Source organism: Physeter macrocephalus, chromosome 20 (genome assembly GCF_002837175.3).
Source record: "Physeter macrocephalus isolate SW-GA chromosome 20, ASM283717v5, whole genome shotgun sequence".
In the NCBI taxonomy this organism is placed as follows: domain Eukaryota; kingdom Metazoa; phylum Chordata; class Mammalia; order Artiodactyla; family Physeteridae; genus Physeter; species Physeter macrocephalus.
The window spans coordinates 56,266,629-56,283,511 of NC_041233.1; the positions used below are offsets into that span (position 1 = coordinate 56,266,629).

At 42.5% G+C, this 16,883-nt stretch overlaps 2 protein-coding genes across 2 annotated transcripts in view; one reads left to right on the plus strand and one right to left on the minus strand.

The window, feature by feature from the left end:
- Positions 1 to 16,883, plus strand: part of ABCC2 (ATP binding cassette subfamily C member 2) — a 68,481-nt gene that overhangs the window by 43,210 nt on the left and 8,388 nt on the right. The window contains exons 20-29 of the mRNA XM_007108787.3: positions 1,908 to 2,028; positions 2,309 to 2,441; positions 3,353 to 3,572; positions 3,722 to 3,876; positions 5,536 to 5,691; positions 7,195 to 7,394; positions 8,885 to 9,011; positions 11,037 to 11,138; positions 11,582 to 11,725; positions 12,562 to 12,720. Of these exons, the coding sequence (XP_007108849.1) occupies positions 1,908 to 2,028; positions 2,309 to 2,441; positions 3,353 to 3,572; positions 3,722 to 3,876; positions 5,536 to 5,691; positions 7,195 to 7,394; positions 8,885 to 9,011; positions 11,037 to 11,138; positions 11,582 to 11,725; positions 12,562 to 12,720 (1,517 nt within the window). The remainder of the gene's footprint in view (positions 1 to 1,907; positions 2,029 to 2,308; positions 2,442 to 3,352; positions 3,573 to 3,721; positions 3,877 to 5,535; positions 5,692 to 7,194; positions 7,395 to 8,884; positions 9,012 to 11,036; positions 11,139 to 11,581; positions 11,726 to 12,561; positions 12,721 to 16,883) is intronic.
- Positions 7,826 to 16,883, minus strand: part of DNMBP (dynamin binding protein) — a 148,145-nt gene continuing 139,087 nt past the window's right edge. Inside the window, exon 17 of the mRNA XM_028482042.1 lies at positions 7,826 to 8,076. Within this exon, the coding sequence (XP_028337843.1) occupies positions 7,861 to 8,076 (216 nt within the window). The 3' untranslated portion in view covers positions 7,826 to 7,860. The remainder of the gene's footprint in view (positions 8,077 to 16,883) is intronic.

The window sequence follows — 16,883 nt, forward strand, 5'->3', positions numbered from 1 at the left end:
ATGGTTTCCTTTACTGTGCAAAAGCTTTTAAGTTTCATTAGGTCCCATTTGTTTATTTTTGTTTTTATTTCCATTTCTCTAGGAGGTGGGTCAAAAAGGATCTTGCTTTATGTCATAGAGTGTTCTTCCTATGTTTTCCTTTAAGAGTTTTATAGTGTCTGGCCTTACATTTAGGTCTTTAATCCATTTTAAGTTTATTTTTGTGTATGGTGTTAGGAGTGTTCTAATTTCATTCTTTTACACGTAGCTGTCCAGTTTCCCCAGCACCACTTATTGAAGAGGCTGTCTTTTCTCCATGGTATATTCTTGCCTCCTTTATCAAAAATAAGCTGACCATATGTGCATGGGTTTATCTCTGGGCTTTCTATCCTGTTCCATTGATCTGTATTTCTGTTTTTGTGCCAGTACCATACTGTCTTGATTACTGAAAACCGGTCATTTTAAATAGTATAACAATTCTGGAAATATGATCTCTCTCTCCTCCATCCTCAACCAGGGTTTGCTTTTTTTGTTCCTCCTCTTTAGTTTCCTGAACTAATTCTGTTAAGTCTACATTCTTTGTCTCATGTGGCCATAGAAGTCCCTGCTTGGTTGGCTTAGTGGTCAGATAACGATTGGACAGAGATTTCCTCAAGTGCCTGGAACCGATATGTCACTCAGCCTTTGCTGAGGGGCTCTGTGTGGATGGGGGTTGGGGGTGGACATGTCTGTTTAACATGCCAGCAGGCAATTATAGTTCTGCCTCAGCCTTTTTTCCCTGCTTGCACAGAGTCTGAAGGTAAGCCAGAGGTAAGAGAATAGGACATTCTCAAGTCTTTCTTGGGTTGGCATGCGTCCAACCCGACACATGTGTATGACATTCTCGATTGCCAGGAATATATTGAAGATATCAAAGCTCCCTATGGATATCTTATTCCCCAGGTTTTTTTTCCTCTTAAGTTCTTGGTCAGTTTCTTCTTTGCCCCAACTGTTATCACTGCCTCAGGCAGCTGTGATGTTAAACAACTACTGCTGATTGTTAGAGCCAACTCCATGTCAGGTTCAATAAAGACAAGCCCTGTGAATGGAGTTTTCCAGGGAACTGCCAGACAGGTCAAATAATGACAATTCTCCAGCAGTGAGGTTTTGAGCATGTTCTGAACCCACTCTGTTCCTTCCAGCAGCTGCTAGGCTGGTGATTTTCATGGTTACAATAATTGTGAGACTGTTGGTTTTCTAGGCTACAGCAGATCTAAGGAGAGGGGAATAGGAATAGGATAAATTAAACTATTACAAAACTTACTGTTCTTTCTGAGATTTAGCCATTTTTCTTAAATAAATGCTCCTTGGATTGTTGCAAGCCTTTGGTTAATTTCAAAGTTATGGAAAATTTGATTTTGACAATTTTTGGCCAGTATGTTCACTGCTTTTACAGAGGTACCAATTTCTGGAGGTCATAACTCTACCATTTTCACAAACCAAGCTGTTTTACCTTTTATTTTCAGGATATGTTTTCTAAAATGCTTTAAATTAATAAAATTTCTCAAATTATTTGAATTTCAAGCAGAACATTTTAAATTTACACTCACCTTTTTAGTCATTTCTGGGGATTATGACTCTTCTGTTTGTCTACTGTAATCCTTAAAAGTTTTTTCCTGCTCCAAAGGAACTTACAAGCTCCTGGGAATATTCTTCTCCTTTTTGACTGTTTCTCTTCCAGTGGAATATTAACTCACCTCTCCTTTATCCTGGTATTTTTCAATGAGATGTCCTAATAAATAGTATTTCTGGAGTAAAAGATTCCAACCTGTGTGTACATCTGGGATCTCTTATTAAGACCAATAAGATCAGAAAAGACTTCTCTTCTTGTCCATAGGGCTATGACAGCTCTATGCAGCTATCTCCCTAACCTTTGATGTGTCTCCTAGTCAATGAGGACAGTGAAGAAGATGACTATGGGCTGATGCCCAGTGTGGAGGAAATCCCTGAAGATGTGGCCTCCTTGTCCATGAAAAGAGAGAACAGTCTTCATCGAACATTTAGTCGCAGGTTGGTCACATATTCAGCTGGCGGCCCCCATCACTTCCATAGTTCCACTTGATCATTCTCTTTTTCTCTGTGGACTTTTCCTGAGTGTCCACATGGATGCTCCCAGCTCTTCTTTTGTTTCCGTGCATGTGGAGGAGGGTTGGGGTGGTGTGTTTCCCCCATGACCATCTGCTCTGAAATGTGACTTTGATGTGAGCAGAGCGACTGTGACACCTGCTTGCAAGACGACCCTCGGGATGCATCTACATGCTCAGGAAAGCTTCCCCTCTCAATCTCTCAGTTCTAGGTCCAGTAGCAGGCGTCTGAAGCCCTTAAAAGACTTGAAAACTCGGAATGTGAATATCCTGAAGGAGGAGGAAGAACCAGTGAAAGGGCAAAAACTAATTAAGAAGGAATTCATACAAACTGGAAAGGTAAACACCACAGTAAAAAGTACCATTAGAGGTGATATAAGGTTTGGGATTTGAACATTTTTAAGTTTGATGGCTTGAATACATATCTACAGAGGGATATGTCTTGTGTGCTTTGCCAGTCTTTAAAGTTATCATTGAAATGTTAGCAGAGGCTCTGGGCTTTTTATCAAATTGTATTTCCATGAAGAATGACACGTTTCCTGTGAATATCCTCATACTACACTTCATGAGTGTTTGATTCCATTCTGATATGTGGCAAAAACAAAAATGCTTTGAGATGCAATTCTGGGAGCCAGAGAACACCAATATATCAAGCTCATAGCATACAATTCAAATTAATAAAACTTAAAACCAAGCTCTTAAATTTAAGATCTTAACTTAAACATTAATAAAACAAATTCCAAGGTCTGTGGTATAGCCTTATCTGTCCCACTCTGTTTTTTTTGTTTTGTTTTCTTTTGCCGTACGCGGGCCTCTCACTGTTGTGGCCTCTCCTGTTGCGGAGCACAGGCTCCGGACGCGCAGGCTCTGTGGCCATGGCTCACGGGCCTAGCTGCTCCACAGCATGTGGGATCTTCCCGGACCGGGGCACGAACCCGTGTCCCCTGCATCGGCAGGCGGACTCCCAACCACGGCACCACCAGGGAAGCCCCCCACTCTGTTTTTATATCTTTTCCTCTTAATTGCATCTAGAAGCTCATTAATAATCTGATGGTTATTTACCCTGCATTATATTTCAGAATTGATTATTATCATCCTGGCCCAGTACAGAAATGTGATCAGACTACCAAATTTTGCCACCTGCTATCCACTTTCCAAAGGACTGTACTCCCCCTATAATTGGTATTCTAGGTAATTCCTCACCAAAAGCCGCTAGGAACTCTACTAATTTTGAGGTGGGGGCTTTGCAGGTGAAGTTCTCCATCTACCTGAAATACCTACAAGCAATAGGATGGTGTTCGATATTCTTCATTATCTTTGGGTTTGTGCTCCATTCCGTGTCTTTTATTGGATCGAACCTCTGGCTCAGTGCTTGGACCCGTGACTCTAAAACCTTCAATAGCACCAACTATCCAGCCTCTCAGAGGGACCTGAGAGTTGGCGTCTATGGAGCTCTGGGATTAGCACAAGGTATGTGTGACGGCTACGGCAGCCATCTCTGAGACAGTCTGTCAGGTCCACGTCCTTTGCCTGGACTCATGAAAAATTTGCTATTATGTCCTGCACAAGTCTTCAGGAATCCCTGTGCATGGTGCTGACTAAACTGGTTCCATTTCCAGGTATATTTGTGCTCATAGCAAATCTCTGGAGTGTGTATGGTTCCATCCATGCAGCAAACATTCTTCACAAGCAGCTGCTGAACAATATCCTTCGAGTACCCATGAGTTTTTTTGACACAACACCCATTGGCCGGATAGTGAACAGGTTTGCTGGCGTAAGTATCCCAAGGGCTGTAAGACGTGTTTATATGCTGAGGATCTTTTTATTTCTGACAGGGAAAGAATTCTCATGTGCCCCTAGGCAACACTGGGCAGTTCCAGTTCTTTGGTCCACTCAGCATGCAGATATTTCTTGAACACCTTGTGTGAGGTCCTAAGGATCCTGGGGTTACAGGGATGAACAACTCTTTCCCTTTAAGTAGCTCACCATCTAGTGAGGGGGACGGCCAAGGAAGTAAAGGATTATGATAGAATATAGGAAAACCAGTAACAACGATGTGTACAGTGGCATTCTTGGAGTACAAAAGAGTGACAGAAAAGAGATACCAGCTCAACCTGGGTGACTGAGGGTGGGAAATGTCAGAAAAGGAGGGACTTAACTCGTAGAAGTTAGCCAGGGAGATGGTGGGGGTAGGGGATGGGCGAGTGGCAGAAGCAGGACATGAAGGATTATTCTGCAGAGGGAAAAACACAAGTAAAAGTGCTATCACTAGTTGTGACAGTGAATAAAAGAGATAGCAGGACAACCCTTTGCTTGGTCGCTGCCTCCATCCCTGAAACTCCCATCTTTGATGCTTTAAAAATAAGTAAACGAGGTCTGGATTGTGGAATCCTATGATTTTCATGGGGTTCTCCATCGACTTCAGATTCTGGGACCCTTAGCATTCATTCATTCAACATATATTAGTACCTTCTATGAGCCAAGGATTGTACTAGGCATTGGGATGCTCAGTAAATGCTAAGATCATATAGATGGCTCTCTTCCACGGGCCAGACCAAAGTCATTGATTCTTAATGAACATAAGGTGGAAATTTCAGGAACAGAGGAAACCAGACAATTCTGAATAATATTCAACTATCACCAACAGAATTTTCAGTCTTCTGTTTGTAGAAGAGGGTGCACATTTTTTTTTTAAATGTCTGAGGAGCTCTGAGCCCTTATTTGTTTGGTCTTGGAGCAGACACAGAAAGTCTAGCTCCCAGCCCACAGGCAGGTTCTGGGGACATGGTGACTGCTTCAAAAGTGGGCAGGCCCCCACTTGTCACCTTCCTCTGGAACAAAGATGGTGGGCATGATGTCACTGGAGACAACTTAAATGGGCTTTCTGCTCTTAAACAGAACCTAAAAAAGTACACAATTTTGGATGGGGAGATTTCTCACAGGAATTTTGCAAATGTTATACACTCTTTTCCGCTGTTGTTTTTTATATATATATATATATATAATTAATCTTCCGAAAAAGAGAACACAGAGATCTTACTGTGAGTTACTTAGGCAACAGTCATATTTTGCTAACTGCTTTTGCATGAGAAAGAAAACTGTCATTAATTATACAGTATGTTTTGTGGAGGAGGTGGCTCAGACCATAAAGGAGGATTAGACCTAGGGTCCTCTGGAGCCGATGACTGAGCCCTTAAGAGGAGATAAAGGAGGGGGTGGAGGAAGGAAAGATGGAGAATTTGTGCCAGGTAAGGGTCAAAATTAATCTGCATAGAACTAATAGCTGGTGAGGATTTCTTTTTTTCTTTCAACCCTGGACGTATAGTTATTTGCATTCTGATGTGACTGAGCAGATTCCCTGCTGGAACCGAGAAGACGTAAAATGTCATAGGAATTCATTAGCACACCATCTCTCCTCCTTGTGTGTCCCCAGGATATCTCCACGGTGGACGACACCCTCCCCATGTCTTTGCGCAGCTGGGTTTTGTGCTTCCTGGGCATCAGCAGCACGCTGGTCATGATCTGCCTGGCCACTCCCGTCTTCATCGTCGTCATCATCCCCCTTGGCATCATTTATGTGTCTGTTCAGGTAGGTTTGGAAATGGCTAGGTTTCCTTCCTTCTCTACTCATAAAAGCCCAAGCTCCTTCCTGAGACTCTTGTGTTTATTGCTAGTCACTCTCCCCCTCCAGCATCTTCGTCATTGAGCCAGATATTAACATACCAAGGAGCCCGTAGGCCACTTTCTGAAGCTGAAGTGTCAGCACTGCTGGGTGGGTGGAAGTTCACGGTCAATCTCACCTTAACTGCTGCCCCGCACCCCACAAGTGTAAGTGGGGCATATTTATGTTTGGATCCAAGACTACTTCGAGGTTGGCTCTGGACAAAGTCTTGAAGCTCTGTAAGACCCTTCACAATGGTAAGGTAATTGGTTGCTTCTAGAAGAGTTGTGCTAAGGCTGCTTCCTTGGTTGGCTTAGGATTATCTACTTGGAGATGTCCCCCAGCAGGAGCCTGGGCTCTTTTCACTTCAGGGCAGTTCTCCTTTCACTGGGGTGTCTGTGGGTGGCTTAGGCTCAATTCCAGTGTGTTCTTGAGGACACAGCTAGCTTAAGAGCCAAGCTTCACAGGAAAACTAGAGCAAGTGCAGGGGGCTCCATGCCCATGATAAAAACTGATAAGGGGAGGGAAGCTGTGGAGAGAATTCTTGTTCCACCATTTACCTTCGGGATGAATTGATCACCTTGAGAAAACAATTCTGAAGCCCTTCAGTCAAGGGCAGACTTGTGGCCTGTGGTAAGTTGACACCCCCTGGTGTTTGTGTTGAGTTCCTCAGGAACATCGTCATCTTTGTCAGTAACAAACCAACAAATAAGAGGCAGGATCTCTGAGGAAATTTCCAGGTATAACATTTTGAATTCTGACTCTCAAATGCCCAGTTCTTCCCTAGTTTCAACAAATCCTCTTGGAATCTAGTAGCACCACTAACCCACCTCACTGAACCTCCCCCTTCAGCCTGCGCTATTACATCCAGTTCCAGTTCTCAGACCCTCAGCATTCCACACACTTCCAAACGATCTTTACCTTCACACACTGTCAAAGCACAATTTTGGTCACTTACCTGATTCTATTCAACTTTTATCAAAACCTTCGCATACCTTTCTTGGACCATTTACTGCCCATCTCCACTTTCCACACCCCTCGGTTCCCAGCAGCATTTATAAAATCTTTTAGAGACTGTTTTTCTAACCACTACAAAACTGTCACTTAGACAATATGTGCAGATTCTTGGGACCACACAGATTAGGCTGACAAAACTCCTTACGTGGTTTGAAAACTCCAACCTCTGGGGCTGAGGTGTGGTGTCCTAGCTTTCGTGCTCCTCTGTTCCCTCCAACCCCAGATCTTCCCATCATCCTCTTCCTCTGAGCCTCTCTCATTTCTCCTCTAGTCAGAGATGAGACCAGAGCCGCTTCTCTGTTCAGATGTGAGCTGTGGCCTCAACGTAAAGAATACTGGGTCACGGCCATGAAGGAAGAGGTACAGCATGTGTGATATGATTGTATGACTGAGTCTTCACTTTTTTGGGTCCAGATATTTTATGTGGCTACTTCCCGCCAGCTGAGACGCCTGGACTCTGTCACCAGGTCCCCAATCTACTCTCACTTCAGTGAGACTGTGTCAGGTTTGTCTGTTATCCGTGCTTTTGAGCACCAGGAGCGATTTCTAAAGCACAATGAGATGGTGACGGACACCAACCAGAAATGTGTCTTTTCCTGGATTACCTCCAACAGGTGAGGCTGCCCCTGGATATTCACCCAAATATGTGCTTCGGGGTTCTGCACTTTTGACATCAGCTGGGGGAGGGCAGGCATGGCCAGTGTTGTGAAATTCACTCTTGTCAAACACGCCTGTCATGTGAGTAAAGAGGAGAAAGCATGAGCTTTGGAGTCAGAGCCTGGGGGTCCCTCTGTCTGCTCTGCCACTTACCAAGCTGGGTGAATTGTCTTGACCCCTCTCAGGAAAATCTCATTTTCTTTGTCTGTACAATGGCTGGAACACAACCTACCTCACAGGCTTATTGAGGAAGTCACATGACATCTGTGAGCATTTGATAACCCAGGTACCGTTCATGTGCTGGGTGAACTGGATATTCTCTGCTTGCTTCCCTGAGAATGGATGTGAGATTCTCCATAGGCAGGACACTCTTTGTAGGGTGGTGAAAGAAGCAGAGGTTGGAGGGAGGAAAGCTGGGAAATTTTAGGCAAAATCAATGATGACAGAAATGAAAAGTTCACATCCTGTGAGGTGAATCCAAAAAGGGTGAGCATTCTTGATTTCTCCAGCTTCATTAGACCCTGGCAAGAAGTCATGTGTCCTTGGAGGAGGAAGGTCTTTTTCAGGAAGTGAAAACTCTTGAGTGGCTTCTACGCTGTCTTGCGGTGTGAAGGGCAGGCTAGTGATGCTTAGTATTATCTGGAACATGGAGAGGTCAGAAATTTGATTGTAGAGATATTTTATATCTTAGATACTTTCCAAGAAGGAAACAGGCATAAGAGTCAATTTTCTGTTGGACCCCCATTGTAAAATATGTATCATATTTATTTGTACACGTGCTAGAATTATTCAAACTTAGTTAAATACATTTTACTGGGAAAGTCAGTTTTCATAAATTACATCAATCTACATACTATTCAGTTCTCTACAAAGCCCGACATACCTCCCTGTCATCAGCTCACACCTAATTTCCCTCCACCTCCTGCTTCTTCTCTATCTTTTTAAAATCATGAAATCAGACAGGGTACATTGAACCTTCCTGTGGTGATTTCTTTCTAACCTTACATTTGGATTCTCTATGCCATTGTTTCCCATGCCTAATCAAAAGAACTCACTTGGAACATTTGTTAAAATGCAGATTCCTAAAACCCATTCCCTGAATCTCCTGGGGAAGAGTCCAGGAATTTTTTGCATGAATTTGTGTATTTTTAACAATTGCCACCAGATGATTCTTATGACTTGGCAAGTTTGGGAGACATTGAACTATAGGATTCCCTTAGTTTAGCAAACTCATCTAGTATCTTTTAAAATGCAATTTATTTTCTAAAATCCAATTTAAAAGACTTTAGGAACACATGGCATAGTCAAATTGAGACACCTCCTAAGAACGCAGCCCTACCAACTCAAGCCCTCTGAGAATGTTCTAGGAACACCTAGGTTTCTGGGTAAGGTAAGGAAGTGGACACCTCTCAGTGACACATCTTTCTCTGGTTCTGTTGCCCTCCAGGTGGCTTGCAGTTCGTCTGGAGCTGATTGGGAACCTGATCATCTTCTTTTCATCCTTGATGATGGTTATTTATAGAGATACCCTAAGTGGGGACACTGTGGGCTTTGTTCTGTCCAATGCACTCAGTGTGAGTCTGAAGCTTGGGAGTTTGGTTGAATTAATGCATTATTCTTAAATGGAGTCTAGGGTATACCGTGGAGTCTGTGCTCTTGATTCCTTTCTAGATCCAGAGGGACCAGGGGAGACTGAGGTTCAAACCCTGGCTCCATCTCTTACTAATTGTGTAACCCATGGACAGGCTCCTTTACCTTTCTAAGTAGGTACCAGTGTCATCTGGGTAACTGGACATAAATTTTGTTGCCCTGGGTAGTTAAGGAAGCAATCTCAGATGATTCAATCTAATAGTTTCCTGTCTCTTTGCTTGATTATAATCAAAAGAGAAAATACATGAGTTTCTATTACAATGCAGCAGTAACCAGAAAGTCTTCTGAACAAATAACTTCTATGTTTATTTTGTTAAATCACAGAATAATTGGAGTTAATTTTTTTTTAATTAATTAATTTATTTATTTTTGGCTGTGTTGGGTCTTCGTTTCTGTGCGCGGGCTTTCTCTAGTTGCGGCGAGCGGGGGCCACCCTTCATTGCGGTGCGCGGGTCTCTCACTGTCGTGGCGTTGTGGAGCACAGGCTCCGGACGCGCAGGCTCAGCGGCCGTGGCTCACGGGCCTAGCCGCTCCGCCACCAGGGAAGCCCTGGAGTTAATTTTAATAAAGAATATAGAGTGTAGGGCTTCCCTGGTGGCGCAGTGTTTGAGAGTCCGCCTGCCGATGCAGGAGACGTGGGTTCGTGCCCCGGTACGGGAGGATCCCACATGCCGTGGAGCGGCTGGGCCCGTGAGCCATGGCCGCTGAGCCTGCGCGTCCGGAGCCTGTGCTCCGCAACGGGAGAGGCCACAACAGTGAGAGGCCCGCGTACCGCAAAAAAAAAAAAATAATAATAATACAGAGTGTAATAGAACTATATAATGCATCCCCCGTTTGACTAAGGGATAGATATCATATGTTATTTCCTACCACTCAGTGACTGGCACTATGGTGAATGTTTAATGAATGATACTCATTTAATGAGTCATTTGGCCATCTTTTGTGGACTCTTTCTGAGCTAATATACTGGGGGTCTGCATAGCTACCAGCAGGCTCTATATGGTGCTATTTTCAGTTGGCGTTAATAAGGCCCAAGGTGATCACGGCGGGACACCCAAAAGGACTCTGTCATTTACCAGAATCCCTGGGTTCCTTGTGCCACTGCCCTTTCTTCCCCTCATTTCTAGGCTTACTAACCTAGGACAGATGGGGCAAAGAGTTGGAGAACTATTATACTGAACCAAAACAAAAACGTTCAAATATCAACAGTTCATATGGTCCAGACTTCACCAAGTGGCTACTCGTAGCCCCCAGCCTCCTGTGCTCTCCCTCTAACCACCATGTGCTCTACAAAGATTCCCTGTGTGTTTGTGCCAGGACTACATTTTTGCCTGAAAAAAGCTCGCATGTGAGAAGCTTGCCTCTGAGTAACCCACAGATTCCCTGGACTCTGGCCCAGATCATGCCAATCATCTTCCTAGTGGTTAGATGTTATCTCTGTAATGGCAGGAAGGCACCTGGAGTTTATTGGGGTAACAGAGGACAAGGGTCCATGTGGATGTCCCACCTTGAGGGCTGGGTTCTCAGTGGAGCTGTTGTTGGGAGCAGAGGTGGCAGCTTTTTGGAAGGACTTCTCCTACCCTGTGTCTTTCCTTATGCTTTCCCCATTGGTAGAATGCCATCCCTAACCCCTAAGGGCTTACAGGCAGGAGACCCGCACCAACGGCCAGCCTCTCCAGTCTCAGTTTTGGCCCTAGGCCACTCCAAGCTAGTAGTGCCTTTCCTGTGAGCATCACACAGTTGAGCTCATTGTCCTCCCACCATTCAATGCACCGGCCTCATTTCCTCCCCCAAGGAGGTGTGGATTGTCTCTTATACTTCTCCTTGCTCTCTTGTAGAGCCCGGCATAGTGCTGGGTGCAGAGTACGCACTAGATTGACCTTGCGGTTTAACTGGTTGGGTTGGTTTCTGAGCCTGAGATGATCCTTAGTCTTCCAGTTTTTCTGTAGGTCACACAAACCCTGAACTGGCTAGTGAGGATGACGTCAGAAATAGAGACCAACATTGTGGCTGTTGAGCGAATAAATGAGTACATAAACGTGGAAAATGAGGTAAGGAGGAATCAGAAGAAGCCAGGGACAAGGCCAAAAAAAAAAACAAAAAAAGCCACCGTTTTGAGAATGCATCTTCACCTTATCTAGAGATTTCACATGGGGTCATAAAGGTTCTCTGGAAGTTTCCCTTGCTCTAACTGAAAGAACCTAATTTCTTGAAACCTAAAATAGGTAATGGTTTGGGAGAAGTCAGGTCTTGGGATGCACCAAGTTAAATGGTGGCTTCATTCTGGAGGTGCACAGAACAACCTCGTGGGATAGGGTTTCTTTAATTGAATAAGGTAGGACCTTCTGGAAGTACCAGTCTAGTTCAGTCTATTCAATGCAGATGCTCACGGGTGGCTGGCACACTGTTACCCTGTTCTGTGACATGAGTCCTGTGGGGACTGTTGAGCGAGTTGTCACTGTGTAAAGCACTTTTCCTCCTGTCGCCTTGCCAGGCACCATGGGTGACTGATAAGAGGCCTCCAGAAGGTTGGCCCAGCAAAGGGGAGATCCAGTTTAGCGACTACCAAGTACGGTATCGGCCTGAGCTGGATCTGGTACTGAAAGGGATCACTTGTGACATTAAGAGCGCGGAGAAGGTAGGTGGAGCTGAAGAAAGGCCTGGGTGAGTCCTTGTGAACATAGAGGTGGAGAGCAGTGGACTCTGGGCTTTCATTAATCTGGTCGAAGTGAGAGGGTTGGGGTGCTTCCTCTGCCCTGGGGAGGTGTAGGGACACAGCTCCACCACCAGAGGGCAGGATATCCACACAGGATCAAACAGACTTAGCCTGTAAGGGCTTTCTAGCTCAGCCCTCCCCTATCTCCCTGTCTGCATCCTCGCCTCCTGTGGCCGACTGGGCTCATTTCCTGTAAGCGCCAAGGCTTATAGAGGCAAGTCAGGAAGCACCGGCCTGGGGAAGGAACTGGTGGGAACAGCTGTGTGGAGGTTTGTCCCTGCAGAGAGAATGGCCTAGTTCTCCTTCTGGTCTGCAAAGTCCTGGTATGGTTTTCTTGTTCTCTGAGGACTTGGGGTCTGATGCAGGGCCAAAAACATGTCTGGGTACTGATGCTCAGGTCCAGGTCAGGGTCTGCTTCTCAGACCTGATGGCAGACCCAATCCTTCCCTTCTTCTCACTTTTAACAAGGATTTTTAAAAAAATCTATAATTTCCAAGAATAATTGCAACAGATGTGTACATTTCCAGCAGTCAATGTAGTTCTCAGCAAGAAACAAGTTAGGAGGTAGGATGGGAAAGTCATCCTTTTCTGACATCCAGGTACATTTTTCCCCACCAAAACCAAAATCAGTTTGACATCTTAGACATGAAGTAGCCAGTCACTGTCTTTTTCCACCTGTGATTATGAATGTCCCTGGCTAAACTGTTGCCCTCAATAATTACATGGTGAACTAACATGCAAAGGAATTGTATTTACAGATTGGCGTGGTGGGCAGGACAGGAGCTGGGAAATCATCCCTGACAAACAGCCTTTTTAGAATCCTAGAGGCTGCAGGAGGCCAGATCACCATTGATGGGGTAGATATTGCTTCCATTGGGCTCCACGACCTCCGAGAGAAACTGACCATCATCCCCCAGGTGAGCTGTAGGACGTACTCTGTCACATGCAGCTTGTTCTACAGGAAACATGTGTATCTTCTTCATTTTTTTTGTTTTTTTTGTTTTTTTATATTTTATTTCACTTTATGAGCTATTTATTTCACTATTCTCCTCAGTAAAAATGAGAGAATTTCACTGAAAGCTAAGCTCCCTTTTAACACTATATTTCTTAATTATTTGGCCTACCACCTAGAAGCTATGATACTCTGATTCTCCATCTCTTCTGGTGGTAAAATATTTTAAGGACCCCAAAATGTTTTATAAGGCATTGTAATGCAAATTAAAAGACATGAATGTCAATAAGTATATCAAAAAAGTAGCAGTAAGTGCCTGGTACATGTTGAGTCTTCAATAATGGTAGTTAATTGGAAGTGTTACCAAACAAATGAGCCAAGTACTGTTAATTAGTGATTGATGCTCATCTCAAAATAAAGTTTAAAGTCAATTCTGGAGTTTAAAGCCCCTCCATCTGAAGTCATAGTCCAAGAAGGTTTCCTTAAGGATATTAAGGAAAGAAGTAGAAGAAGATAAGTTTACTTCAGCTTTGATAATTTATTTCCTGAAGCAGTCAGAAATAAAATAGCACAAGTTAATTTAATACACTCTCTGATCTATTTTCAGGCATGAAGAGTCAGGTCATAAGAGAATGAGGCAAAAGGAGAAAAAAAATAATTCAGACCAACTTGTCTTTCTGCCTGAGGGATTGGATTTGAGGAAACCAGCTGAGCATATGTTTTTCTATATATACTTTGGAAAAGGAATAGGAATGGGGAAAAGGCAGCGATTAGTCGATGGGAGTTTTACTGCAACATGATAGTAGTCCAAATTTCAAATTCAGTACTGTTTGGAAGTGACATATTGCCCTACTGATCTGGAAGTGGGGGAAAAAATCATATGCTTCATGAGAAAATAAATTCTGGATTAAAACTATCAGTCATGAATACCATTCAGGCATTCAGTTGCAAATAATGCTAACTTTTTAGAGGTTGTTTTTATTGGGGGAATAAACATTTCTATAATAAATTCAATAGTTCTTATTAATTTCATTTAAATAACAATATGATTTACTTTAAAAGTACTCCTGAATAACATTGATACTCTTTTCTATTGAGGTAATATATCTCATACCTACTCTATGGAGTTATCAATATTTTCTTTCTCCATAAAAATATTACTAATAGGACACTGGCACAAAATAGAATACATAAAAAGTGTAATGATCAGATAAACTGTTCTTAGAGCAAACATAAAGGCAGAGCCTTTATGAACCTATCTCAAACCCTCAGTTAGCTTCCTATAGTACCTGTGATCATTCTGAAACATTCTAAGTATGATAATATTTTGTTTTATTTTGAATTTTAAGTTTTTTTGGTGACCAAAGAACTGCCTCATACATCCTTGAATCACTCATTAGCAAAGTAAAATAAATATCTAACAAATATTTGTTGAATAGCAATTCATAGTATATCTTTCCTACTTCTTTCATTCATTCATTAATCCAACATATAATTTTTGAACTTTTATTATTTGCAAGTCTTGATCTAGGACCCCAATTCTATGTATGTTATGCTGTTTCATTCTGCCTTTTATGTATCTTAACCTTACTCCCAGCCTCATTCTTTTGTCTCTCCTTTCTTCATTTTACCTGTATATCTTTCTTGTAGTACTCTAATTCATGTTTCAGCTATATTTAACCCGCAGATAAATCCAACCGCTGAGATCTTAACTGTTTTTACTGTGTTTTTGTTTGGGTCCAGAATTTACATTTTGAATTTTTTTTATTTTGAGTTTTTGCAGATATTCTCAAGTCATTATTTTTCTCAATAAATTTAAATTTTCAAAAATTATAGCCTGGTGTTAGGATATTGGGTAGGGAAGACAGAAGCCCAGTATATGTTATGAGGTGCATCTCTCGTGTGTTCTCATCTCCTACAGCCATATGGAACACAGTGTGATTTAATATCTCAATAGATTACTCTGCTATGCTCTTTTATCAGTGAACCATGGGACTTGGACAAAAAAAATAACCTCCATTCCACTGTCTGTATCACTATGCCCTCTCCTAACTATGGAGTAGACATGTGCCCTATTACCTAGGTCTTTATTTCGAGCCAGATTTGCACCAAGACAATAATTTCCATATAAAAGCCAGTAGGGCTGCATGAATGATAGTCTCTCAAGAATATCTAAGGACAGTTTACACAAAAAGTTATTTCACCTCCTTTTTACAAGAGAAGATTCACTTGGAAAGTCTCCTTATTCAAAATACTTTCTTTAGTTTGGATATAAGTATTTTTGTCTTAGATACAAGACACTATACCAGTCAGAGAGGGTACCATAGATCCCCTAATACTTCAGGGGCCAGCAGAAATCTAATCTTTTCCCTGGGCTCTCAGAAGCAACTGAAATTTATCCTCTGGCATTTTTGCCATTACTCACATTGTACCCCTCCAACCTGACAACCAACCAGCTGCGTATTTCTCACTTTTTTCCAGTGTAATTCCCCTCAAGGATCCTAACTCTGTGTAGCAACAGTGCTCTGAGGCAAGGAAACAGAAGTGTGAGAACAGAAAAGGCTGGCTTTCATTCTGTCTTTCTCCAGAGTATCTTGGATAGAAATACAACCTTTTAACAGATCTGACCATGTTCTCATTATAACACATTGCTACAGAAAGTTTTCTGTAGTTCATCTTAGTTCTAGCCCCACTCACCACTCTTACCATTAGTAAAGTTTTACATGATTATCACTACCATTTATAGAATGCTTGCTATGTGCCCAGCTTATAAGCACTTTTCGCTATTTCTTTCAATATTCATAGCAACTCTGTGAAATAAATATGACCGTTAATCCCATTATAAAGATAAAGAAACCAAAGTTAAGAGATAGTTAGTATCTTATCTAAGATTACATAGGTGATAAGTGATGGGGACAGGAACCTGAGCTATTACCCATTGCACTAGATTGTACTTCTTCACCCTAATTTTTATCAAGTCACTAATACAAATTTGAACCAAATCTTGAATCAAAGGACAAAACAAACCACACTTATTACTTTGAACCGTTGAATAAATATACATATTTGTTTTGTTTCTGAGCCATGATTGAATCACCCACTAAAATAGTTCAAGCCAGACAGAGACTAAACACTTCCTAATTTTATAGAGCTGGAATAATGAGCATCAAACTAAACCAACCTTATTTGGTCTGTTTTTCTTTTTGTACCCCAAGTCCTAAGAGAAAGATTATTTTCAGCTGTACTCACAGAAAAGTAATTCTCTAGGCGCCTGCCAGTTCTAAAGCTGGGAGCCCAGGAGAACCACGAAAGGTTCTTCTTCCCTCCTTAGCCCAGGAGCATACTCTGTTGTCCTTCCTGTTATAACCACAAACACAAGCTCATTAAACACCACCTGTTATTTTCATTTCTTTAGATATAAGTACTTATTAAAAGTTTTAAGAACTCTGGACACCAACTCAGAAAGCTTTCATGTAAGTATTCTATTACTAAGCTTCCCCAGCTGCATATTAAAACCTTTGTGGTCCACAGCGGTATATCTGTGCTCCAGCTGTACTATGTAACAACAGTGGCAAATTTTGAGGTTTAATTAAAGAATACTTATCATAGCTGCATGGCACAGAAATGTTGGATGACAAAACCCTGGTGTTGTGAAATTAATTACATCACCATAGTGAACTCCGTGCATGTGGAAAACTTGAACCCAAAGAAACAACTCATTAATCTTCACGAACTCTCCTAAGGTAAATGAATTATTTTTTTGTGTTCACAACAAGCCTTCAAGTGGTAAGCTCTGAGTAATTTTTCCTCGTTATAACAATTGTATATGTTGCAGAAATAAATTAAATCTAAGAAATACTGAATGTTAACAAATGCAAACAATTTTGGTGAGCCCCATTCTTTAAATCCCTGAAAAAAGCTCTTTAAAAAAGCCTTAGGAGCTTCCCTGGTGGCGCAGTGGTTGAGGGCCCGCCTGCCGATGCAGGGGACGCGGGTTCGTGCCCCGGTCCGGGAAGATCCCACATGCCGTGGAGCCTGCGCGTCTGGAGCCTGTGCTCCGCAACGGGAGAGACCACAACAGTGAGAGGCCCGCGTAACGCAAAAAAACAAACAAACAAAAAAACCAAA